This window comes from Entelurus aequoreus, linkage group LG10, assembly GCF_033978785.1.
Source record: "Entelurus aequoreus isolate RoL-2023_Sb linkage group LG10, RoL_Eaeq_v1.1, whole genome shotgun sequence".
NCBI lineage: Eukaryota > Metazoa > Chordata > Actinopteri > Syngnathiformes > Syngnathidae > Entelurus > Entelurus aequoreus.
This window is the reverse complement of record NC_084740.1, coordinates 27,043,729-27,071,137: the sequence shown is the minus strand read 5'-3', so window position 1 is coordinate 27,071,137 and position 27,409 is coordinate 27,043,729. Positions and strand designations below refer to the sequence as shown.

The 27,409-nt window shown below is 37.5% G+C and overlaps 1 protein-coding gene across 4 annotated transcripts in view; it reads right to left on the bottom strand.

Moving 5' to 3' along the window:
* b3glcta (beta 3-glucosyltransferase a) overlaps positions 1 to 27,409 on the bottom strand; it is a 162,375-nt gene that overhangs the window by 119,090 nt on the left and 15,876 nt on the right. For all 4 annotated transcript variants that reach the window (XM_062060444.1, XM_062060443.1, XM_062060445.1 and 1 more), the window contains exons 2-3: positions 22,849 to 22,892; positions 3,002 to 3,041 (exon numbers count right to left, since the gene is read on the bottom strand). In XM_062060444.1, coding sequence (XP_061916428.1) covers positions 3,002 to 3,031 — 30 coding nt within the window. In that variant the 5' untranslated portion in view covers positions 3,032 to 3,041; positions 22,849 to 22,892. The remainder of the gene's footprint in view (positions 1 to 3,001; positions 3,042 to 22,848; positions 22,893 to 27,409) is intronic.

The window sequence follows — 27,409 nt, the reverse complement described above, 5'->3', positions numbered from 1 at the left end:
CTAAAGGAAGAACAAATGCCATCAAGTATGTGGTTATTTATAAAAGGTATGAAAGAATGGAATTCATTTCCTGAACATATCAAACTCATCACTAGGTATGGATATACAGCTTGAAATCTATATTGCGATATATATTGCAGACTCCTGCGATAACAATATATTTCACAATACATTATTTGGTATATAAATGATAACAGAAAAATTTCAAAACAGGTGTTAGGCTCTTAATTTGGCTGCTGATGTACTGTATGTGCGTAATTTCCTTGTATTGTTTGTGTGTATTGACTTACTAATAATCTACTTGTTAATTTACTGTTAATACCTGGTTGCTTTATGTTGTAACATGGTTCTATCTAAACTTCTGTTCAAATGTAATAAGCACTTATTCTTCTGTTGTTTGATACTTTACATTAGTTTTGGGCGACACTACAAATTTGTATACTGATTCAATGGCAAGTAGTTTCAGGGGCAGTAGTAGTCATATCAATATTTCATCCATCCATTTTCTACAGCTTGTCCCTCTCTGGGGCGATACTTAAAATTATCAAGCTCATTGAATGATTCCATTTTTGATCACAAATATAATCAGATATAAACACAGGTTTACGTTGTAACAATATCAATTACATATTTACTGGTAATATCTTTCCTACAGTTGGCTCTGATTTCAATCCTTAAAACCCTCCTGTGTCCAGGGACTTATTTTCTAATTATGTAAACAATAACAAAAACGACAATATATATGTTTTGATAATAAAACATATTGATCTAACCACTGTTGTATCGACCATATAATGATATTATAATTGGGATCGTAACTGTCGGTATTTGTATCAATCCGCACACCTTTAAAGTCAAGTGCTCTAGCTTGCAGCTAGCTTATCTTCCTACGGTGTGTAGTGTCGCATGTTTCGCTATTCCTCGTCCTCCAGTGATAATGTTATTTGTAAGAAACATTGTTTATTCGCCCACCATGGAGGTGACGATTACTGACTTAGAACTGGCTTTGCACTGTGGAGGGACATTAACCACGAGCAAGTATGCGCTAATGCGTCGAGGACACGTTAGTTGGCTTGTTGCTGTCACATTTGTGACACACAGCTAGAATGTATCATCAACATGCATTACCATGATATAATGTATCATCAATTATTAGAAGATCTACCTTCTGAAAAATGTATATCATATATCGCCTGTATCCTACTCACCATTAACATTGATACATTTAAAATATTAGTAAAACAGCAGCCATCAAAATGAAGACAAATATGGGAAACAACAACTGCGTGAAGTTTTTTGTGGATGTTTTGTATGTATATGTAACGTAAGGCCAGACTTTTGTATGATGTACAGTATATGTAGATAACATGACACTTATTCAGTCGGTCAAAATGTTTTTTAGGGTTGCTGAAAAAAATCGATTAACATTCATATCATATTTTTATTCTAAATCAATTCATTAAATATATATATATATATATTCTAAAAATAAATTTTTAAAATATGTTTTTTAAGCCACCTCCAGCTTACAAGCTACGCATAAACATCATACGTCAGGCAGCTACAACCCTAAACTAACACCCTCCCCGGATTGCTAATAATCAAATGTAAACAATCAAATGCAGATTCTTTTTCTTATGCCTTCTGATCTCTCTCTCTCTCTCTCTCTCTCTCTCTCTATGTCCACTACTTGATGTCCATATCCCCACCCCCCCCACCCCCCCACCCCACCCCCCCTCCACACTCCTGATTGTAAATAATGTAAATAATTCAATGTGATTATCTTGTGTGATGACTGTATTATGATGATAGTATATATGATAGTATATATCTGTATCATGAATCAATTTAAGTGGACCCCGACTTAAACAAGTTGAAAAACTTATTCGGGTGTTACCATTTAGTGGTCAATTGTACGGAATATGTACTTCACTGTGCAACCTACTAATAAAAGTCTCAATCAATCAATCAATCAAAGCAGCCAAGTGGCACTTTTTTAACCTGTTTTGAAAAGGTTTTATTAGCATGTTTTTAATCAAATAATATATTGCAAGAATCGATTCTGAATCGAATTGTGGGTTGTTGTAAGATTCACGTACCTAATGGTTTTTTTTTATTGAAACACTTATGATGATAATAATATATAATACATATATTATACATATGTACATAATATCCTTATTTATTCTGGATGTTTTTGTTGGGTAAGATGTTTTGTATGTTTTTTCTCTAGCTGCAGCTAATCCTAATAACCTAAATTTACATTCAACAAAAGTATCTAATCCAATATTATCATTATTGTTATTATTATTACTATTCACGTTTTAACAGCAGCATCATGCTGGGTCATCCTATTCTCTGAAAAACTAAATGGTCAGTCTTACAGCTCCCACACGTGTAGCCGACTGACAAATAATTGGCAGCCCTCATTTTAAGATGTGTAGCAAAGCCTTTTTAAATTGAATTACTTTATTTATTTATTTTTTACAAATCTTTCCTCTGTGAAGTGATGGGCATGTACAGTACACAGGGGGGGGGGACATATATTTGTGTAAGAACATCATTAAAAAGTACCCTTTGCATAACAGGGAACCTTTTAAGCGACAAGCGGAATCTGGAATGCAGTCTGTTGGGGTGTATCATTTGGTGCTGATCCAAATGAACAAGGCTCGTGATGGTCTGCAATCTACTGCATGCAATTCAGATTCATCCTTTACTAAGCGCAGCTAAAGAAAGCAACCCGATTTGGGGATTGCAGAAGAATAACTTGCTTGACGCAAGTGTTTTTTATGTTTATTTATTAATAAGTAAGGCCTGATTGCTTTACAGCAGTGTGTAATGCGTTCAGAATGACGGAAGCTCATACTCCTGCAGTTTGTACCCGCTAAAAGTGTCACTGCTTTACCTGCCTTCACACAGTTATGTTCGGGGATGTTTCACAAAGGCTTTCCCTGAGAATCTTTGTTTTGTTCTTTTCCTTCCCTTTTGTTATTAGACTCACCGAGTTGCCTGCTGGCGATCCCATGCGCATCTTCCCGACTCTGAAAAAGACAGAGGCGGCTTTAATTATTAAGGAAACAAGAGATGGAAAAAAACAAAAGTTCACATAACAACCGACACGCATCCCTTTCCTTTTCAACAAAACATCACAAACATGATCGGTAAATATTGACTATTTGTACGGCTAATTAAAGGCTTGTCTCCCGTGGGTGACACGGAGGAACAACGGCCATTACACCACCTTATTAGTCTCCCCCAAACCCCTAATTTAGTACGTGCGTTCTGTGCCAGCAGCTCAATCGACACTCTGGAGCTGTGAGCACGTGCAGGAGACCACGGAGTGAGAAGCAAATCAATCACAAGCTGAGCAAACTTTCAAGCGACGTCTTTTTCTGCCTGATCCTTTTAAGAAAAGGGAAACTTTTTGGGAAGCGACATGGTGCGAGCAGGAGCAAAAGCAGTATTAATAGATAATGGGGCAGGAGGGGGAAACAGAGGCCTGTTTTGATTTACGACAACATATGGCCGCATGGGCCTGTTGCTGCAGCCTTCAGACGGCTTTACCAAAGTGGCTACAAGGAGGTGTATAGTGTGACGGACGTTACAGACAATTCTAGCTGTATGGTGGCAGTGCGGTCTGTAACACCCATCCATTTAGTCTTCTGCTACTGTACGCAGACTAACAGTATTACCTGGAATTCGGCATGGAGACAAGAGATGAGCTGCAAAAGCTATAAATACACGATGCCTTCCTTCTGCATTTTTAGGAACAGGTGAGGCACGTAGGCAAGATCATGTCAACCTGATCTAATTCGGTGGGAAGAGACGTCAAATTAATTGGAATCTGTGGCGTTTTCTGCCTTATTTTAACATATACTACAGTGGAACAAAAAACGTAATATCACGGTTGTCATTGTTATGGGGGTATTGCTGAATGTGCTCAAAAAAGCACACACTAAAATCGTTTGACCAAGTTATTTTTTTTAAATAACTAAGATAAATAAACCCAACATTTTGACTGTTTTGTGTTTCTTATGCTTTACTGATGATGTTTTAGCCTTGGTATTTTATGTTTTAATAGCTATTTTGTTTGTTTTGAATATTGGTTTGTACAGTACTGTAGCACTTTAAGATGTATTTAAATGAAAGGTGCGTAGATAATCAAATCTATTATCATTATTTCTGGTGGCTGTTGTGATGATACGGGTATTTCCCCTAAAGTTACAGGGGGTGTTTTGTAGATAGAGCTCATTGAGCTGTGTGAGAAAGTTTCAAGTCAAACCAATTTTGGGGTAAAACTTTGTGGTTTAAACGAGAGGTGGGGGGAAATCGATTTGTAGATGCGTCGCAATTCGGACATAGGAGATTGTAAAGTAAAAAGGTAAACGTCAATAATGGATTATTTGTTTATTGTAAAAAAAGCAATTCAGGCATTTCTAAAATTTGGCTGAGTGCAGCGAGCCACCTCATCGAGCTCAGCTCCTTTATTTTACGGCACTTATGTTTCAGTTTTGCACACATTTCCATTAATTTAATAAATGTAACGGTAATTAGTTCAACTGTTTCTTATTACAATGCTCTGTTTTTAAAAGTTGCAAATGATTAATGCTTATTTAGTGAAACGAAAACTATTTTTCAAAACAATATCCATGAATAAAAGATGCATCAATAATCGATTTTGAATCAAATTGTAGCTTTTGGGGGTATGGTATTTTATTTATTTATTTTTTTTGTCATAAAAAAATACAATCCTGTGTGCTTACGGACTGTATCCCTGCAGACTGTATTGATCTATATTGATGTATAATGTAGGAACCAGAAATATTAATAACAGAAAGAAACAACCCTTTTGTGCGAATGAGTGTGAATGGGGAGGGAGGTATTTTGGGTTGGTGCACTAATTGTAAGTGTATCTTGTGTTTTTTATGTTGATTTAATAAAAACAAAAATTAAAAAAATAAAAATATATATTTTTATTTTTTTATTTCTTGTGCGGCCCGGTACCAATCGATCCACGGACCGGTACCGGGCTGCGGCCCGGTGGTTGGGGACCACTGCTTTAGACCACATGTGAGAAACATCAGACGGGCACACTGTGGCCACACCAGCATCACACACACCTGTTCCAAACCGGACATAACAAGTTAAATGTTTTGTTTTAATAGTCAAATAACAGCAGTCATTTCTATGGTATTATTTTCTAATATCATAGATTTGGACCACTGACAATGAAAATAAAACATCTTGTTTTTCATGAACTGTATGTTGAATTGGAGAATTGAGAATCAGATACATGTACCCCTTTCAGAGATCTTATTTAGTTCACCTTAAAACATTCACATTTTACACAATAAGATGTGTGCTGTAGCACAAGCATGGAATAAAGTATACAACTTCTTGTCTGTAAAATACATCAATACAGAGGTTTTTTTTTAACATGTATGTAATCTATGTATGTAATGTAAATATAATTTTATAATAAATATCCATAAATTGACATCTTTAAAATAAGCACAAATGTGATTTGGCAGTGTGGGTGTACAGTGCCCGTTCGTTTCACCAGATCAAGAGTTAGCATGCAGCTTAACACGTTGTTAATGATATTGATTGGCTGCGTGTGAAACGCATGAAAGTGGAACAACCTGGTAGTTACAGTTTATGTGTGGTGTTGGAGTTGTCCGACTGTTTGTGGCCTTAAACGTATTACTGGCTGAGCAGAGTGTGCATGTGCATCTTTTAGCACAGACTTTACCAGTGGCAGCAACTTGATGAAGAGGGCGGTGCGTAACTGGCAACCTGGATGTGACACACTCACAGACGTTCTAATTGGTCAAACGGTGGAGGGGGTCATCGAAATGAAACAATATTTCGGGGCTGTAAATCAAATTTTGAAATGAGCATATCCCCGCTGAACTACCATTATCAGTTATAAAGGTCAGTGTTTCCCAGAAACTGCCAAGATACCTGTGGCGGTGGGGGCGTGGCTATGGCGTGGTCACCATTACATCATCGAGTAATTTGCATAATTTACTACAATGATATGATTTTCTCTAAAAAGGCTCAAAAAATGTATACTTACAAATTAATAATAACAGTTTTGTTTTAAACGTCCATCCATCCATCCATCCATTTTACAATATAATTACAACACTTTATGTATATATTTATATACAGATTTGAACAATAAGTTATTCACTGAAATATATATATTAATTGTGGTTCTTACAAAAAATATATCTTATAAAATATAAAAGCTAAAATGTCTCTTAAAGCTCCATTTGTAGTGTAATAATGCTCATTGTCATTTCTGTATTGTTTTTTATTTTCGCTAACTGCTTATTTGCTATTACTTTTACCATCATATTTGTACATGTCGTATTTGCTGATGTCGCTCTATTGTTGTTGTTGTTGTTGTGTTTGCTGTTGTTGTTTTTGTCTCTCTGTCTAATCCCCCTCTTGTCCCCACAATTTCCCCCTCTGTCTTCTTTTTTCTCTCTTTCTATCCCCTCCTGCTCCGGCCCGGCTGCACCAAATGATAATATAAATACATTTAATAAAGTCAAATACAAATAAGGCAACAAGAGAAGTATCCTACGCTTCTCTTTTGTAAAGTAAATCTGAACAGCCGATATGGGCATCTACATCAACTATATGATTTGCCTGAGAAGCTGGACAGGACAAAAAAATAAATAAATACATTTAAAAAATAAAATTATTTGTGGCGGACGTAATTCTTTCGTGGCGGGCCACCACAAATAAATGAATGTGTGGGAAACACTGAAGGTATTCGAAAAGAACATGATTTATTAATGCCCTTTGACATATCAGGGCCATTTAAATGCATTACTGGCTGAGCAGAGTGTGCATGTGCATATTTTGGCGCAAATAATTGAGCGTCTGCTGTCCGTCCGACATATCGTTTGTTTGTTTTGGTATGATTCGGCAGAATGTGATTTGTTTAGCTGGATAGTAGTTTTGTTCCTAATGATTTTTTTGGTGTGGTTTCGGCCGAGTGTAGTCAGTTTTGCTCAATAAAAAGATTGTTGATACAGACCATTCTCCTCCTCAAAACGTCTCGGCATACGTCGTTATTGTTTTATTTGTTGTAACCACTTGTTGTCCCTTGTCACTCACAGAGTTGCATTGCAAAATGGTACATAATAAAATGCTATGTGTTTATTTTGTTTGGAGTTTAGGTTGGATTTTTGATTTTGTGCGCTGTATAGATTTTCCGCACCTTAAAAGAAACAAAGCAGACAATATGGTCAGAGAGTATGCTTTGACTCATTTGTACCTTTTTGTGAGGAAGAAGATCTTTAAAAAAAAGTTGTTTGATTAAATGTTTGATGAGAAAGTATCTATGAAAAACATTACATAAGAGATATTTAAAAGCTGAATGTCTTTTACAATCTCAGAATTCGAAGGTTATTCAGATAATGGCAGGAACTAGAAAGCAAGGGGAACAATGTTTGTTGGGAGATGCATTTTATCTGAAAGGAGACTTACGGCAGCAAGAAAACAGCGCTGCAGCAAAGTGGAGACCTTGCAACAGGGTCATTTACATTCGCTAACATTTGTATTTTGGTTACTTTTAACTATGCAATGTATTTGTGTTTCATTTTTATGTTGTTCATGTTTTGCTTTGACTACTTTTCACTGAAATCTCTTGAAGACGCCTGTCAGAGGAGGTGAGTATATTGTAACTCTCAAGAACCGCGCCGAATCCACAAAAAAAACAAAAACTTTACGTAACCAAAGATGCCCTCAAAGCCAGCGAGCGTTAAACCTTTGGAAGCTCTTCATACATAAGGCTCATACCTTGAGCCACAATCCATGCCCGAGGAGAAAGAGGGACACACACACACACACACACACACACACACACACACACACACACACACACACACACACACACACACACACACACACACACACACACACACACACACACACACACACACACACACACACACACACACACACACACACACACACACACACACACACACACACACACACACGATGCAGATGTGTCAGGTCACATTATCTTTATGTACAGTGATGGCGAGACCCATGAAAGGTTGCAGGTTTGAGAGATTGTTCCAAACGCGAAGAGGTCTTTGGCTGGTGGAGAATATTGAAGGCTTTCCTCGCCTTGTTGATGGTAATGATGGAATGAAATGACTGAAAAATGCAAATTGTCAGCTTCACTTGAGGATTCCAGCATTATGAATCCTTTTTTTTTTTTTTGTTTCAGGGTGCCAAGAAGAACAGCGTCTTAAATATATGAATACATAATAAGATTAATGCATGAACTACTGTCTGACTATTCCCATCAGGGGTCTTCTTTTTGCATTTTGCCGCCTCCTAAAACACCAGCGTGTGCTATGAACCATCGCTGGATATGGATTTTGACTTCCTGTTTGCATGCCCCACCTCAGATGTATATGAAAATATTTACGAAGGACGTTAACTGATGTTATTTGTCACAGTCAATCACTTTAGCAATTTTATTACTCACATAAAATATGAGTGATTATACGCATCCAGTCAAGGTAAATTAGGGCTGTAATTAACTGGAGGGTGCTGGGCTGTAACCATAGCAACAAGCATCACGCCGGCCAAAGTAGGAGGAAAATGGAACCAACACAGTCATCTTATTGATGATTACCTATGCATAAAATAATGATACATTACTTATTACTATTGCACACAAACCTGAGTTGTATTAATAAAGTGCATGCAGAGGTCACAAACATGACATAACTGCTTGTGAGTGCTTTTAGATGGTGGGCAGGGGCCCACAGCAGCACTTGCTCCATGTTCATTGCTCCTCCAAAAGCAAAAGTTACTTTTTTTGAAAACGAGTATCTAGAGGGGTCTGATTACTCGCTAAATAGCAACAAAGTCAATAATTTGCCAACACAGATTCTTATGCCACATTTTACTGATGTCGATTAGCCAAATGTATTTGCAAAGTTACCCAACAATATTTTCGTCGGGAGTCGGGACAGATTGTTGGCATTACCCTGCTAAAATGTCTAGTTTGACCGCACCGGCCACCATCGAAATAAACTGCAACTAACAACTAATTTGATAAACGATTAATCTGTCGATTATTACTTCGATTAATAATCGGATAAAAGAGACAAACTACATTTCTATCCTTTCAAGTATTTTATTGAAAAAAAACAGCATACTGGCACCATACTTATTTTGACTATTGTTTCTCAGCTGTTTGTAAATGTTGCAGTTTATAAATAAAGGTTTATAAAAAAATAAAGATTTTAAAAAAGTAGCCTCTGCGCATAGCATAGATCCAACAAATCGATGACTAAATTAATCGCCAACTATTTTTAGAATCGATTTTAATCGATTAGTTCTTGCAGCCCTATACACTACCGTTCAAAAGTTTGGGGTCACATTGAAATGTCCTTATTTTTGAAGGAAAAGCACTGTACTTTTCAATGAAGATAACTTTAAACTAGTCTTAACTTTAAAGAAATACACTCTATACATTGATAATGTGGTAAATGACTATTCTAGCTGCAAATGTCTGGTTTTTGGTGCAATATCTACATAGGTGTATAGAGGCCCATTTCCAGCAACTATCACTCCAGTGTTCTAATGGTACAATGTGTTTGCTCATTGGCTCAGAAGGCTAATTGATGATTAGAAAACCCTTGTGCAATCATGTTCACACATCTGAAAACAGTTTAGCTCGTTACAGAAGCTACAAAACTGACCTTCCTTTGAGCAGATTGAGTTTCTGGAGCATCACATTTGTGGGGTCAATTAAACGCCCAAAATGGCCAGAAAAAGAGAACTTTCATCTGAAACTCGACAGTCTATTCTTGTTCTTAGAAATAAAGGCTATTCCACAAAATTGTTTGGGTGACCCCAAACTTTTGAACGGTAGTGTATATAATAATATATTATACATCGCATAGGTCTACTTTGATAGCATGGTGGAACAGGTGTTAGTGCAGACCCCCATTCAATACAAAGGTCCTGGGTTCGATCCCCGGGCTCGGGGTCTTTCTGTGTGGAGTTTGCATGTACTCCCCATGATTGCGTGGGTTCCCTCTGGGTACCCCGGTTTCCTCCCACCTCCAAAGACATGCACCTGGGGATAGGTTGATTGGCAACACTAAATTGGCCCTAGTGTGTGAATGTTGTCTGTCTATATGTGTTGGCCCTGTGACGAGGTGGCTACTTGTCCAGGGTGTACCCCGCCTACCGCCCGAAGGCAGCTGAGCAGTACCCCCCGCGACTCCGAAAGGGACAAGCGGTAAAAAATGGATGGATCATGACACCTTGAAACCGTTTGTCACTCAAAAGTGCAGATTCTAACCATTGGAATAATTTATTTAGCTTGAAAACATAAAGCGGGCCACATTGAAATGTTAATTATGTTGTGTTATGCCCAGGTAGCCCAGTTAACTGTTTTTTATGCTGTTTTGCAAGAACCATGCCACATGAGTTCACATTTGACACCTCATTGGCTGGTTCAGAGACAGGATTGATTGCTTTCGTCTTAAGTTACCGGAAATGAGTCTTGCTTTTTGAAGCAGCGTATTTTTCAGCACTGAATTTTGACACACTGAATTTTTATACACTGAATTTTGTCATCATTTTTTTTTTTACACTCAATTCTTATACACTGAATTTTAAAACACAGATTTTTTTCAATGAAATCAACTGCACAATTTGATGTAAAAATAAATCAGTTCTCAAAATTCCAATGCAAAAAATTTGGTGTCAAAAAAAAAAAAGCTTTCATAATAAAGACACAAATTAACCTCCATATTTGTGATTTAGGGCTATATAAATAAACATTGATTGATTGATTGATTGATATTTGTGTAAAAAGAAGATCTTGGCCTAACTCGCTGTATAACATACAAAATGTTGAATCTAGACTACAAAAAATATGGGGGATACCTTAAATTTAAAAAATACAAGAGAAAAAAATACCTTCTTTCGGCTGTAAGGGTCATAAATCATTATGACGTCTCGACTACAAAAAAACGGTGGATTTCCTAACAAAACTACAAAACAAAATGGCGGTCAGCCATGACGTAAAACTTCCTGTTTAGGCCACGCCCACTGTGTATGACATCATCCCCCACTGACCACCCTCGAAAAACCCGCCTCCTGAGATCGGTAAGTTGTGAGTTCAAACCCCGGCCGAGTCATACCTAAGACTATAAAAATGGAAACCATTACCTCCCTGCTTGGCACTCAGCATCAAGGGTTGGAATTAGGGGTTAAATCACCAAAAATGATTCCTGGGCGCGGCCACCGCTGCTGCTCACTGCTCCCCTTACCTCCCAGGGGGTGATCAAGAGTGATGGGTCAAATGCAGAGAATAATTTCGCCACACCTAGTGTGTGTGTGACAATCATTGGTACTTTAACTTTAACTTATTTGATTGATTGATTGAGACTTTTATTTGTAGATTGCACAGTACAATACATATTCTGACAATTGACCACTAAATGGTAACACCCGAATAAGTTTTTCAACTTGATTAAGTCGGGGTCCACTTAAATCAATTCATGGTAATGAATATATGAATATTGCCCTTTTCCCTCCCCTTGATAGTTGTTACATATTACTACTACTATATATTCAATGATAGCCAAATTTATTGGCTGAACTTTGCCAAATTGCTATGATAAGCTATCAACAAAGTGTGTGCGTGTGTGTTACCCGTGGCATAGTATACGTGCTGAAAGCTGGAAGAGTATCGCGATATAGCGCTTACAGCACTTCGGAAAGTGAGCTCCGTCTAGGCAGCTGCTTAAAGAGGAACTGCACTTTTTGTGGAATTTTGCCACAATCCTTATGAAAGACATGACGACGGAAGGATTTTCTTTTTTTAATACATTCTAAATATTAAATAAACGTAAATAAAAGTCCACTTACAGCGGCGCCAATGGGAGGGATACTATTCCGGCCATAAAATCCAATAACCATTCAAAAAGCGCCAACATTACTCAAATTACATTTCTTGACTTTAAAATGAACCAAGTATTAGTGATATTGTTATTAGAAACGCTGACACAGACAAACTTTTTATAGCGGCGCCGAAATAACTTCCTGTGTGCCAATGTTTACATCATTGACTGATTTTATTGCTTCCTCGTTACCCTGCTCCCTGTAAGTTTATTGTAGATCATAAATCATGCATCTCATCTGAAAAGTAGATGGCAGGTGATGTAATCTAACAAGTTGGGACACGTTGACAGCCATATAGGACCTAGAACTGGCGAGGACGACACGAAAAGCACTTGTCCCCCCCTCAAGCCCGTTTCTTGGCGAGGATTATGAGACATTCATCACCTAAGTGAATATATGTACATCCTAGCAGTCTGCATCCTTATGACAGCAGACCTTATACAGTAAGTGATATTTTATTATTTTTGTTGGCTCTCATAAAGTCTGCAGTGAGTAACAATCAGTGATGAAGAAAAAAAAGCAAACGTTTTGATGCGTTTTTTTATTAATGCGCAGCGTATGCTTAAAATGATCAAAATACGTAAATTCTAAATGTTATTATTAAATGTGCCTGTTACTACATTACATAAATACTTACATCATGTATATAAAACCCTAATGGAGGTACCTGGATGTTTTTAAGGGCTTTATAGGCACAATTGAGCGGCTACCTTAGGCTACATTGTAAGCAGACTTTTGATCGCATTTATTTATTTAGAATGCATTAAAAAAAATCCATCCGTTGTCATGTCTTTCATAATGATTGTGAACGATAGGCAAAATTCCAAAAAAAAGTGCAGTTCCCCTTTAAAGGTTGCAAACAGTCCCTATTCAACTAAAAAAAAAAAATTCACAAAGACAAACATACATTATTTAGTTATATTATTGTAATCATAACTAACATATGAGCTAGATTACTTACCTGAAATGGCAGATTTTTATTTTATTTTCAAGATATACAGTGTATCTCACATTTAAGTATAACAGTAAGTGCCTGGTTAAAAAAACATACTTTATTTACAAATTTAGCATTTGCATTGACCTTACATTTCAAATATAATTAAAACAAATACCATAGTTCATTCAATATCAATCCACTACTATTCAATAAATTACTTCGATTCAATAATTTTATTGTATTACTTTTCTTTCTAAAAAAGTGTTCATACTTACCATGAACATGCATTAACACTTTCAGTTCCAGCTAGTTAAAGAAAGACAACCTTTTTTGTCCCCAGTTGCTGTGGTGAATCGTATTTTCACTGCTCCATTGATCAGGGCTTTTTATTGGGGTCCTAACTCAGACTGAACATACTCAGGATTCATTGAACTATAAGATCAGCCAATCTGGAATCCAACACGTAGCGTAAATCAACTCTGACAACAGGTTTAAACTCAAGTTTTTTTTAACTACCTACCCTAATACCCCCAGATGCATATCAGATGTGTTATGAAATTAAGCTACGATGCCTACTGCAATTGACAACAACAAGCTACAATCCTGTTATAAGGTTTTTATAAACGAGAGCGAACAGGTAGTGCCAACTACTTGTGGCAGGCTGCCAAATATAAATGAATGTAAGAGTAATACTGCATGTGCGTATGTTTACGACATAAACATGAGAATTAACAAAGCTGATCCGCAGGCAGTGACTGTGACAACTGGTGTAGCTCAGACAACCGCACACTGACATGTTTGACTCCTGTTTTGGCGAGCGCAGATCAGCTGCACCAGACTGGACCAAAATGTTGACGCTGGTCGGAATCTTGTTGCCTGGGGTAACCGTCGCCCTGCACCGTGCTGTGTGAGTCTTTTCAAATTAATGAATGGTAAATGGCCATGGTAAAGGACACAAACTATGCTCCAATATGACGTGTTAATCAAACACAATATCCTGTAAGAAAATGCTACCTTTAAATGATGCTGCTTCCATTGTAATGGACAAGTGACAGATCGTTTTGTGACATTTTCTTTGGTCTTAATAATACATAAGAATATTATCAGAAAATATTAGACCTTTCAATAATTAGAATAACTTAATTAAATACAATTACGGTATACAGTATTTGATCCCACATCTGCGGTTCCCTCCAAGGTGTCTCATTGTATCCCATTGGGTTGAGTTTTTTCTTGCCCTGATGTGGGATCTGAGCCGAGGGTGTCGTTGTGGCTTGTGCAGCCCTTTGAGACACTTGTGATTAAGGGCTATATGAATAAACTCTGATTGATTGATTGATTTTCGGTTATCCACCCTTCCATTTTCTATAATGCTTGTGAAAATGTGAAGATATTCTGAATTTTACATTATATTTAGTGCTGTCAAACGACTCAATTTTTTAAAATTAGATTAATCAAACTTTTTAATTTGGATTAATTTTGAATAATCCCAGGTTATTACCCGCTTGTATGATGTAATAGAACATAAAAAGAGCCCAATATTTGGACATAAATGCAATTATATTGCCACAATGTTACTTATTTATTAGCTCAAAACTGTTTTATACAATGTCCCATCAGGGTTTATTATAGAGCAAAATTTGCCAGCGAGCACACTACTCGGAGTTTAAGGTAGGGTAAAAGAGTTTTAGTTAAAGGGGACCTATTATGCAAAACCAACTTTTCTTACCAATTGGTAGATGTTTCTGTGTATTTGGGATCTGCATAAGTCCTGCAAGTTTGAAATCCAACCATTGAGGCATGGCGGAGATATGTATAAAGCGATCTTGCCTGCCTTCATACTTCTTCTAAATGAGCTGTTTGGATTTTGCTCAATTTGTGACGTTTTTCCCCAAATGTGACGTCAGCGCATATATCCATATATGTTAGAGAGTTACCTGAAGAGTTTGCACTCGTCTGCAATTGTAGTCCGACGTTGTGGTCAATAAGATCCTTCTTTTTCTCTTTCCTCTTGTTTTGGAGCGGATTGGCTCATACATGCTGTTGCCATTTTTAATACAAAGTAGCGTATAGTTCTAACTTATATCTGTCAGTACACTCCAAAAGGAAGCGCTAAAAACTAAATGGTAAAATGGTAAATGGGTTGTACTTGTATAGCGCTTTTCTACCTTTTTTAAAGAACTCAAAGCGCTTTGACACACTCTTTCCACATACACCCATTCACAGACACACATTCACACACTGATGGCGGGAGCTGCCATGCACGGCGCTAACCAGGCCCATCAGGAGCAAGGGTGAAGTGTCTTGCTCAAGGACACAACGGACGTGACTAGGATGGTAGAAGGTGGGGATTGAACCAGTAACCCTCAGATTGCTGGCACGGCCACTCTCCCAACTTCGCCTCGCCGTCCCCCTAAAACGTCCCCACTAAAACATGGCTGGCGGGGGGAAGACGCAGTCGAAGTGGAGGCGGGTAAATAAGAGCGTCCACAAAACGGCGCATCCTGAAGAGTCTTAAAGCGTCTCTGAAAATATAATTCATGCTAAATTTTGACCAAAGAACCACCATTACATGTTGTGTAGAACAGAAGGATATATTTTAAATGTAGAAAAAAATATATCATAATATGACCCCTTTAAGGTTAACAAATCTAAATTAAAATATATTGCATGATTAATCTGCATGTATACATGATTAATGCAAAATTTTTTGTAATTAATCACATGAGTTAATGCCTTAAATTTGACAGCCATAATTAAATCACAGTTTAATGATTTTTCAACTACTTCATAGGTAAGTTTGAAAACAAAAATAAATTTAAAAAAACACTCTCCGATCACTCAAGTTATCTAATGCTACCGACAGACACTATGAATCATTTTTGCATGCTACTGGGATTGCTAGGAATATTTTGTATCCAGCTCCCATTTACTTTATTTCTTTGCCTTTTTAGCATTAATATGCTCCAATCATTTTTTAATGAAACATAACCATAACCTAACACTTGTCTGTTAAAGTAAGAGACACCCAATTAAAATCATGCATTTTCTGTTGGTAGGATCATCAAGTGAATGTTTATTACAATTTTAAATAAAAAAAATGTGGCAAAAATATCACAACACACAAAAAGACATGCTTTTAAGGTTATTTTTTGTTTAGGAAAAAAACTACTCTGACATTGGACGTCTAAGAAAGCGTTTTAATCAATTGTGGCCTATTTCCTTACAGAAAGGGATTTTATCTCAACACGCAACAGGCTTGAAGATTGAGTGTAATGAATATCTGTCCTTCTAAAAGATGAACACAACACAAATCCTTGAGCATAGTGTACTAGTTATAGTTGGAAACTATCCCACGTCTATTGTGCTCATCCTTTGCTGAAATAACCTCCAATCAAACACTGATTAAAAAGACTAAAAGCAAAACAAATTGACAAACCTTCAAAGCTGTAACCCCAGCGTAATTAAGACTTGTTATTATTCAGGGTCCTGTTTGCAAGCACAGGACACACACAGAGGCCTAAACTGGAGCATTTCCATGACCTAAAAATGTGCATTCCTTTTTAATTTGTTTGTGTTGTCATGCAGTTCAGGAAATCTAAAAAAAGAAAAGAAATATCAACCTGGTTTTTACAGTTTGGGTCGAAAACATGGTTAGGTAACAAAGTAGTGCGTACAAAGAAATTGTGTGATTACTTCTATGTACAATTAACAGACAGTGGGTGTTGCAGAAATACTCATTCATTAAAGTGGCCCTATTATGCAAAACCAACCTCGCATGTGTATTTGTGATCTGCATAAGTCCTAAAAATTTGAAATCAAACCGTGTAGGCATTTTAGAGATATTTATAAAACAATCTTGCATTCCTCCCTACTTCCTCCAAATAGTCCGTTTGGCCGTTTGGAATCTTGCAAGGTTTTTCTGACCTGTGACATCTGCGGATATATTTTTATATATGGTAAAGGCTTACCCAAAGGACTTTGCGTGAGTCCGCCATTTTATTTATCATTCGAGCATTTGTAGTCCAAACAAAGTACAACCAAGGTGCGACACGAAGACCGAAAATGCTCTGTTGTTGGTAGTTTTAAGCAGCACAAGTTACCACACAAACTTTTAGCCCCATCTGAAGTAAAAAGTGCCTTACTTTCTGACAATGCGCCTTTAATTCAGAAGAAGTTGCTTTGAGTGTGTGCAAGCTAGAGTCCTGCTTCCCACAAACCATTACAAAAAGATGGATATTCCAAAAAAGTACTTTTAATAGTGTGCTCAATGACTATTTTTTATGGCAATGGAGGAGACAATGGAATGGTAAGTAATAACAGTACGTTACAAATGTGTACGTTAGCTTTGTTGGCTGGAGTTGTTGTGTACCTAGCTTAGCCTTCTAATGGAACCGTCCTGCGGAAAAATAAGGAATGATTTTCCTAAAAACAACTTTTAATTTGATCAGTGCCTATGTTGTTTGGTAATGGACCAGTATATAAATAAATAAATCATCTGTTATTACGTTAGTGATGTTGCTCGGAGGAAGTTTATTGTATAGACGGCTTGAGCCTATATTGATTACAAGTGTTCAAATCAGCAGCAGTGAAATTATGAACGTGACATAGAATAGACAAGCAATTTACTGTCAATATACCGTATTTTTCGGACTATAAGTCGCTCCGGAGTATAAGTCGCACCGGCCGAAAATGCATAATAAAGAAAGAAAAAAACATATATACGTCGCACCGGAGTATAAGTCGCATTTTTGGGGAAATGTATTTGATAAAACCCAACACCAAGAACAGACATTTGAAAGGCAATTTAAAATAAATAAAGAAGAGTGAACAACAGGCTGAATAAGTGTACGTTATATGACGCATAAATAACCTGAGAACGTGCCAGTTATGTTAACGTAACATATTATGGTAAGAGTCATTCAAATAACTATAACATATAGAACATGCTATACGTTTACCAAAAAATCTGTCACTCCTAATCGCTAAATCCGATGAAATCTTATACGTCTAGTCTCTTACGTGAATGAGCTAAATAATATTATTTGATATTTTACGGTAATGTGTTAATAATTTCACACGTAAGTCGCTCCTGAGTATAAGTCGTACCCCCGGCCAAACTATGAAAAAAACTGCGACTTATAGTCCAAAAAATACGGTACACATGGATACGGCCAGGATTTAACATTGGAGAGATAATGACTCGGTGGAAGTTTAATCTTAGTATAGTAGTGTACTTCCTTTCTCTCATCCGCCTGCTTCGTCTCCTTATCATGCAGACAATAAAACACCATGAGTTGATCTTGCTATATCATTTGGGATGTTGCGTTGTTTTTTTTTTTAGTTTATTAAGGATCCCCAGTAGTCTACACCGCAGTGGAGACTATTCTTCCTGGGTTCCAGGCAAAAAACATCACACAATCACAAAACAAAAGATTACAATGCAGTACAACATGATCAATAATAAAATGTTGTAATACAAAAATAGCAACAACAATAAACAAAAAAACAATAACTTGGGAGTTTACATAATAATCTTCATACCAAAGATAAAAAAGAGCAATATAAAAATAGATATATATTTTTTGCAAAAATGAAACAAAGAACCAATGGCCTACAATATACCCATTAGTTTACCAAAGACAAACAATATTCTAAGTGACGAAAAAGTACCATAATGAATAAAATATGACATAAAGTACATACAAAATCAAGATAATATCAATATAAAAACAATAACCAGAAACAAGAATGAATTCGAGCAAAAAATAAGTCAAAAGAAGATGAATTAACCACTCATGACATTAGGTACAATCTAGAATAATCTCTTTCGCAATACTTCTCCTCTCAGTCTATTCTTAAAACCCACTCTGCTGGTGATTGATACAAGATATTGTGGAAGTCGGGTTAAAGTCACTCAAAACAGATTGCTGGTGCCGGTCATCAATGCCCAAAGCGCACAATAAAAGCTAGAAAACTAAAGCTAAAAAAAAAAAACCTGACCGCTTGGGGTGAATGCTGACTCAGCATGTGGGGGCGTGGTAAGGAGGGGTTATTTTGCATCTAACAACTCTGCCTCTCGAAAGGAGCTGTTTTGAGAGGGGGGGGGGGAAATATGGCTTACAAATAGGTCTGTAAAACGAAATCTATGTACATTTTTCACCAAAGAACCACCATCCGATGTTATGTAGACCAAAATGAAGTATTTTAAAAATGAAAAAAAAAAATCATAATACCACTCCTTTAAAGTTAGTGCACGCACGCACACACAGACGCGCGTGCACGCACACACACACCCAAACACACAAAAGATAATGGTAACCTGGCAACATGTAAGGGTCAAATCGTTGTCATTTCTGTCTTTCCCGGTCAGTCGTGTCTAAGTCTTGATTTTGCACATTTATGGTTTGTAAAAGCGAGCCATTATTGCACACAGACCACAAATGTATTTTGTCACGCTCTCATGTTTTATGACAATAAAGTGTTCTATTTTGTTCTATAATGGTGAAAATAAAAACTGTTTGTTTTTAAAGAGGAACTGCACTTTTCGGGATTTTTTTTCTACCAATCACAATCCCTATGTGAGACAAGAACACTTTGTAATATACGATTCGTACCAGACAGCTAAAAAAGTAGCAGAATAGATAACAAATTATATACAAAAACCGCCAACAACACTCCATTTAATGCATATCAACCAAGTTTTAGCGACATTATTATAAGAGCTAACGCAGAGGAACTACTTTGAGCGGCACATTGATCACAAAAAGTTTAACTAGCCATGTGTCGACAACAAGAAATTAATCCACGTGACATCACATGAACCAGAAGTGAAGCAGCAAACCCCGTTTTGCCTTTGTCATCTAGAAACACTGTAAAACGTTTGCAAATTGAAACAGAAAAGAATCAACATATTTTATGGTAGTTTAAATTACAATAACATGGCTCTTAAAAAGACTAAAGTTTTTTTTTTTAAATAGTTTCTCCTGCCAAGAAAAGTATATTGCATGCCTATTAAATTATTCTAATGATTATTCTGAAAAACAAGTTTTCCGTATCTGTATAAGTACTTTTTGAGCACATTTAACAATATATTGTTAATAATGTTAAGGTGATCATTTTTGGTCACAATAACCATGATACGAAATGTTTAGAATGTTACATCCCTAAATCCGATTAAGATCACTTTCAAATTTCTAATAGCCTCACCTCAATATTTGATCGGGATTCAAAATGATCCCGCTTCTTTACATTTGACACATCGGCTTGAGCTTTTCTATGTATACACTCTGTTGCTACTGTACAAGCTAATCGCAGCTACTTGGCTTCGATGCCACTTTGTGTTTGCCTATAAAGATCTAACCTGGTCAAACTATAGCAGATTTACAAACCCCTCACTATACCAACTTTTTGATTTGCGACCCTCATACCGCATAGAAACATGATATGTTGTACGAACCTTGTCACAGTGTGCGGACGTTTAATCCACCCGTTGTGTGCTTGCAGTGCTGCAGTTTTGTGCCTGAAGCACATCCATTGTGAGTGGGCTGATTGATCTCCACCAGCAGAGCAGTGATGTCATTAGCTACGAGGGCTGTGACTCGTTGGGCACCGCACGATTCGACTCGATTCAGAATTGATTCTCGATTTAAAACGATTCTTGATTCAAAATCAAAATCTTTTGAATAACTTTGGATGCCAGTTCTATGATTAACTACATTCCTCCATAAAATAGGTAAACAGCTCTGATCAATTTCTATATTACTTACAAGAAAACTGGTTTTGTTTAATAAAATGCTTCCCAAACATTTAATAAAGTCAAATACAAATAAGGTAACAAGAGAAGTATCCAACACTTATTTTTTCTAAAGTAGATCTGTACAGCAAATATGAGCCTCTACATCAGGGGTGGGCAATTAATTTTTACCGGGGGCCGCATGAGCAACCCGAGCACTGCTGGAGGGCCACATCGACAATATTTCAATTAAATTTTGCTCAATATTATTTTTGATATATACCGTAAGATAAATAATAATAATAATAATAATAATAATAATAATAATTAATAATAATAGTAATACTTCAACATAGTGTGTGTAACAGCATTCCATGACTAATATAAATAAATTAACATTAATAATAAATGACAGTAAAATAAGCACACGTATGACTGAGGAGTCATAGTGTAACTTTGTGTGGTGTTTGAGTTGTCCGACTTCTTGTGTGGCCATAAACGCACCAGTGGTTTAGTGCTATGCGTGTTGGTGACAGATGACAAGTTGGTTTTGGCCTGGTTTGTACGGCAGAAAATGACTGGTTTTTCGAGATAGAATTGTTTTACTCATGTTTTTGGTGTGGTTATGTCCGAATATAAACAGTTTTGCTCAATAAAGTGATCGATATAATTCCTGTCCTCGAAGCATCTTGATAGACGTTACAATAATTGAACGGTGTTCAATTGAACGGTGTTCAATTGAACGGTGTTGACGAACACCGTTAGGGCCGCTTGTTGTCACTGTCACTCAGAGTTGCATTGCAAAATTACATAGAATAAATGTGTTTATTTTGTTTACAATTCAGATGGGATTTGATTTGGTGCGCGGCATATATTTGCTGCGCGCAGCAGACGCTTGAGCAGTGCGCAATTGCGCAGGTAAGCACCTTAGAGGGAACGTTGCTTTGCAGTCCATGTCTTGTTGGAAACACGCCATTCTTCATCAACTTTTCTCTTTTTAGCGTCTCGGGTGTAAACCGTGCATCACTTGTCGCTGCATGTGCACCTTCACTCACAGGTTACACACGGACACACGCCCATAAATAATACTTTTTAAAATAAAAGCAGCACAGTTGTATTGCGCGCACGACATAGATGTTTTTTCAACTTTATTTTGTAATTTGTTATTGCAGCTGTTCACATTCACTCACAATCACGCACACGCATACGTCCACACGGAAGTAATACAAATAACGATTTTCAAAACAAAAGCAGCACCGTTGTATTGCACACTCGACATAGATATTTTTTAAAATGTATTTTGTAATTTATAATTGGCCTCACGCGGGCCGGACAGGGACGCACAAAGGGCCGGATGCGGCCCGCGGGCCGCAGAATGCCCAGGTCTGCTCTACATCAACACTATGATTTGCCTGAGTGGCTGGACAGGAAAGATTAAAAAAAATAAAATACATTTTTATCAATTAAGAATTATTATAAATAAGAATCGTGATTAATCTGAAATCTTTTTTTGACACCCCTATTGGCTACTATGCTAATTGCTACTTTGTGTGCCTTTTAGGTGGTTTTTTTGCCTTTTTACAGCAGTTGGTAGCTCAATATGAGTCCAAAAGAAGCAATGGACAAGCGACGTGTGGTTTGAAACATTCCGGAAGTATTTACAGCATTATCCACACTGTCTCCCCTCTTATTCCTGTCCCACTGTAGCTCAACTCAAGTCTGCTACAGCTACAGGATATGTTTGCAAGTTCATAATTCACAGAGACAAAGTCAAATCTCTTCAGCCGAGATGATAGAGAAGTCGTGCCGTGATTTGCCGTATTAAGTAAGCCCTGCAGGGAGGCTCACTGTCGACATGGTCTTGCAGCAAGTAGAAGCAGAAGAGCAACTCAGCGTGTTTATTACTTATTATACAGAGCGGAAAACGCCAACGCAAGAAAACAAATGTTACTCAGAGGTGAGGAAAAACGGAACAAGCGAGAGGATCCGGGAAGCACTTAACACGTTAGATGCAGAGGCAGCTCGTAATGAAGTAATTTGTGAGGCTGAAGGGCAGTTTTTTTTTCTTTTTTCTATGAGCAGGTAATTAAAGTTTAACGCGACAAATGCAACTACTGTGTGAGTCTCTAATCAACTAACCAGGGAGTGGAGGAACAACAATTATTGAGAGCCTATGGTTCACTTTGTCCACAAAACATAGAAGGTTTCTTACCTGTGAGGCTTTTTCTCCGCTGCCAGCAGCTAAGATGATGTGACCTGCGAGAAAAATCAATGACAAGTGTCATAATCTTAACAGAATGTCCACAAACAAGATGCTTTTTAGGGTCCCTGAAATGAAGTTAGATTCTCCATTGTTACCTCCACCAAGCGCAAAAGCATGAATTTTGTTTTGATCGTCGTTTATTGGTCAGTAGATGCATAATTACTTAAAGTCTACACAAACAAATTCTGAAAATGTTTTTGGCTTTGTCCTGCCACAAGCTTTTGTTAGGATCCTCCCAATAATGTGCCGGTACAGTAATTATGTATTCACTGTTAAACTGCTGCTGAACTCCAATTGCATTTGGGCCAACCTGATCCAACATCTCCGCTGTACTGGGCTCCTGTAATAAATCTGCCTTGAAAAAAAAATACTCTTTTCAAGCTTTTGATTGGTTCAAACGGCTGGTGGGTTAAGTGTATTGGCGCCCTCTGGTGCTTCGCTTGTGCACGGTAATGGTCACGGTTTTATTTGTTTATTTATTTTACTATGATTAATTTTCTGACTTATAACTGCAGATACTCGTGTTAAACAATGACAAAATGTCAAATCATAAGGTTCAAGCATTTAGCATGAGATTGCACGCAGTTTTGCATACCGCTGTTTAGGGGTGTAACGGTACGCAAAAATTTTGGTTCGGTACGTACCTCGGTTTAGAGGTCACGGTTCGGTTCATTTTCGGTACAGTAAGAAAACAACGATATATACATTTTTTGGTTATTTATTTACCAAATTTGCAAAATCTTCCACCAAAAATATTTTTCTTAGTGAAATATTTGATGTGAAGTAATCGTAACCTTGGATAGGTCAATAATTCATAATAACATTGATTTTGATTCATTTTATGTTTTGAGCGATGACAGTTTGAAAGAAAAAAAAACAGCTTTGTTTTATTAGTCAATATTGCAACTTTTTCTAAATTACATTTAACCTTTAAGCTTTTTTATTTCACTTTTGTTATGTTTTTGTTTATTTTAATAGTATTTTTAGAATGTGCCGTGGGCCTTTAAAACATTAGCTGTGGGCCGCAAATGGCCTCCAGGGCACACTTTTCACACCCCTGCTATAGATAATAAAAAATTAAATCTGATAAATCTATGGATAAAAAGCAGAGCCTGGCGACGCATGCGCGCTTATCATAACTCTCTCGCTCTCTCTGTCTCAGCCCCTCCCTCACGAATGCTGCTGCGCGCACACCTCCACAATCATTATTTTTTTAACCCCTTCTTAACCCTGAACGTACATTGAAAATACACGCAACCCTAACTCAAAATGCCGGACATTTGAGGCAATTAAGAAACTCCGCCCGGACAGCCCCGCAAAAGAGGACATGTCCGGTGAGAAGAGGACCCATGGTCAGTCTATCGTAGCCCAGTCGCTGCTAGCATGCCGTGTGTTGTGCCTCGGTGTGCGGTACGCTACTTAATATGCCCATGTGGAAACTCTTTCGGTACACCTCCGAACCGAACCGAAACCCCGTACCGAAACGGTTCAATACAAATACATGTACCGTTACACCCCTACCGCTGTTGAGTTCACAGCGTTTGCAGTCTGGCTACGTTGTGGCGTCATCGTGAGGTGGAAGTACTAAGTAAAGCTCTCAGCCAAAGAGAGGGAGCTCCCCCTCTGCTTCAGGCTATGAGAAAACACATGAAGCTAGAATAACGTATTATTTTCGTCTAATCTTGGCATGAGCATAATAACACCGACATGCAACATGCAGAGACATAAATGTTTTTGAGCAAAGTCTGAATCGATTGGCGAGTGTACAGGTGCACCTAATGTTGTGACTGGGTGAATCTACATAATGTTTATAAAGTTTATTTTCAATTATGTTTGGAAAAAACAATAGTGATGACGACTTCAAAAGATATATTTAAACAGTGTACATTTTCAAAAGATAAATTACGATACTTTGGAGAGGGTGGGGCGTAGTTTAATTTGCAATCTGGGAACGCCTCCAGAAAAAAACATGTTGTAGACAGACTCAAAAAAACACGTTATAAAAGTGACTGTGAAGCAAAATTTACCCGCAATTTTCACCAAAGCATATCAAATACGTATTACCTAGACCACAAGGGAGTGTTTGGAATGCAGATCATCAAATCATCATAGGCCCCCTTTAACAAGGAGCATCACATACTGTAAATACACTTGCACAATTGAACATGTCTGAAAAGGAGTGGGGAAAAGCAGATGTCATTTAATCCTACCTGATAGTTTGTTCACCTTCCGTGTTTAGATTAGGCTTGACAGCATATGAAGATATTTCTAAATAGGGACAGAGGTCATTTTTGACTCCCGAGCATATGGAGAAATTTTTTTTTTTAAAACACATATGGTCAAATGGTCATATAATGGAAATAGACAATTTTATCTAAACTTGGTTACTTTTCTCAGTAAAAATAAAAGCTTTACAAAAGACTAGAAGAGGATATTTCTTTCTATTCTGGAGCTAAGCGATATTCCTTTAAACTAAGGCTACGTTAACACTGCAGAGTAGGATGTGAAATTCAGATTTTTTTGTTAAATCCCATCTTTTTATGTAACTGTTTACATTACAAAAAAATGTCTAATGTGAACTCTATCTGACCCACATGCGGACATGATGGAATAACGTCATAAGTGCTGCATGGCTCCAATTCTCGTAAGTCTCAGTCGTCGCACCTTTAAGGCAATTTCAAGAATGTTGTGCAATCAAAGTCAGCATTTTCTGAACCAAATTATTGCGCCAAGAAGAATGGCATGGAATGCATTGCAGACGAAACTGAAACTTACAGAACTACTTCCATTTGGAGCCTTCCGTTCTGTCCTGAGGGACAGACAGCGAGAGACGTTTGCACAGTGCCTGTATTTTTAAAAGGTGTAAATCTTTGTTGTTTTATTGTTCTCTTATGTATTTTAAAATGTATGTCTTAACGTATTATTTTTTTTGAAACTGCTCTGTGACATGTGCTGTTGACCTCTTGGCCAGGTCACCCTTGTGAAAGAGATCTTGATCTCAATGGGTTTCTTATCTAGTTAAATAAAGGTTCTAAAGAATAAGAAGGAAAAGGGCAAGCACTTTAGCTCTCGCAGTTTGCGGGACATTGGCTTCAATGTCTGCTACGAAGAACTTGTGGGGTAGCAGTCGGGAGACAGGAGTGGTGGAACATTGATTTAAGTTCCTAAAACTTTATTTTGCCTGCTTTCTGCTAATTTTTCAACTATTTATTTTGCAACTGTTTAATTTGCTTAAGAATTATGACGCTTATTGATGACATACTGGTAGGATAAACGCGACTGGAGCGTTTAGACTGCAGTTGCATTCGATACATACCCGATTTATATCCACCTATGAAAGAGGCCTGAATCGGATTTGATAAATTTGGAATTGCACTGTTCATTGCGACATGAAAAACTCAGATACAGGCCACATGTGGGCAAAAAAATCGGAATTGATCTGCAGTGTGATGAAGGCCCAAGTACTTTTCTTTAAAGTCCAGGAGACTGTTCATCCATCACTGCTGGTAATAGGACTGCCATAACGAGATTATTTCCAATTACGCCGTCATTGATCCTGATCATACTCGTAGGGGGAATTCCTGAATCAATGCATCAAAAACGCTTGCGAATGCTGCTAGGTTATTAAATCAGACTCCAGGCCAACAAGTGCGCGACAGAATTTTGACCTCTATTAGATCGCGGCTCTGAGAAAGTAAAAGTGCTGCGACAACCATTAGAGGGCAACTCTAGAGCGTTGATTAAGACATAAAAACAGCACTTTTCCAGGAATGAGCCTGCAGACGTTCATTATGCAGCCGAGTCCACCGCCGCCACCAGTTATGGTAATAAAAGTGTCTAATAAGAATACGCATATTTCTCCTGGAGCTGCTGGCTTTTATAACCCATCGTGCAGTCATTTGGTCAGATATCATTCCAATCATTTCCACTGAAATGGAACCTCATTTATTATTGAGAGTGGATTTCAAAACATGTTTGTGGGCATAGAAAAAAATAAAGCCCGAGGTGAAGTCAAAGGTTCACAGCAAGAACAACTCGTAATTTAATTATGTGTGGCGTTGTGCTGGAAGGGCAGAAAACAACACAGCTCCTTGCCAGAAAGAGCCCCCAAACAGTGTGACGTTAACAAATACAAGTGGAGTGGCACAATGAAGTGCACTACTTTTCTGCAACCAGCAGAGGAGCTGTTGATTCAAGCTTTACAGACAGAATTCTGTGGCCGCCCGTTTAGGTAAATAATTGTGCATAAATGAATTCACCCTTCTGCTCGACTCATTTGCTATTTAAACAAAATGATCATACGTCAGCTCTAAAAACAGCAGCAATTGTTTTTTTCCATACATTCATTTATTTGCGGCTTGCCACAATTACATTTTGCACTACCTCTTTGCCCTCGCTCATAAAACACATAACGGGACTACGTATGAATGCAACTTGTCATTACAACTCCGTACAGTAGATGGCGGCATAGCTTTGCTTCTTAAAAGCACCTGGCAGAGAAGAAGACGTC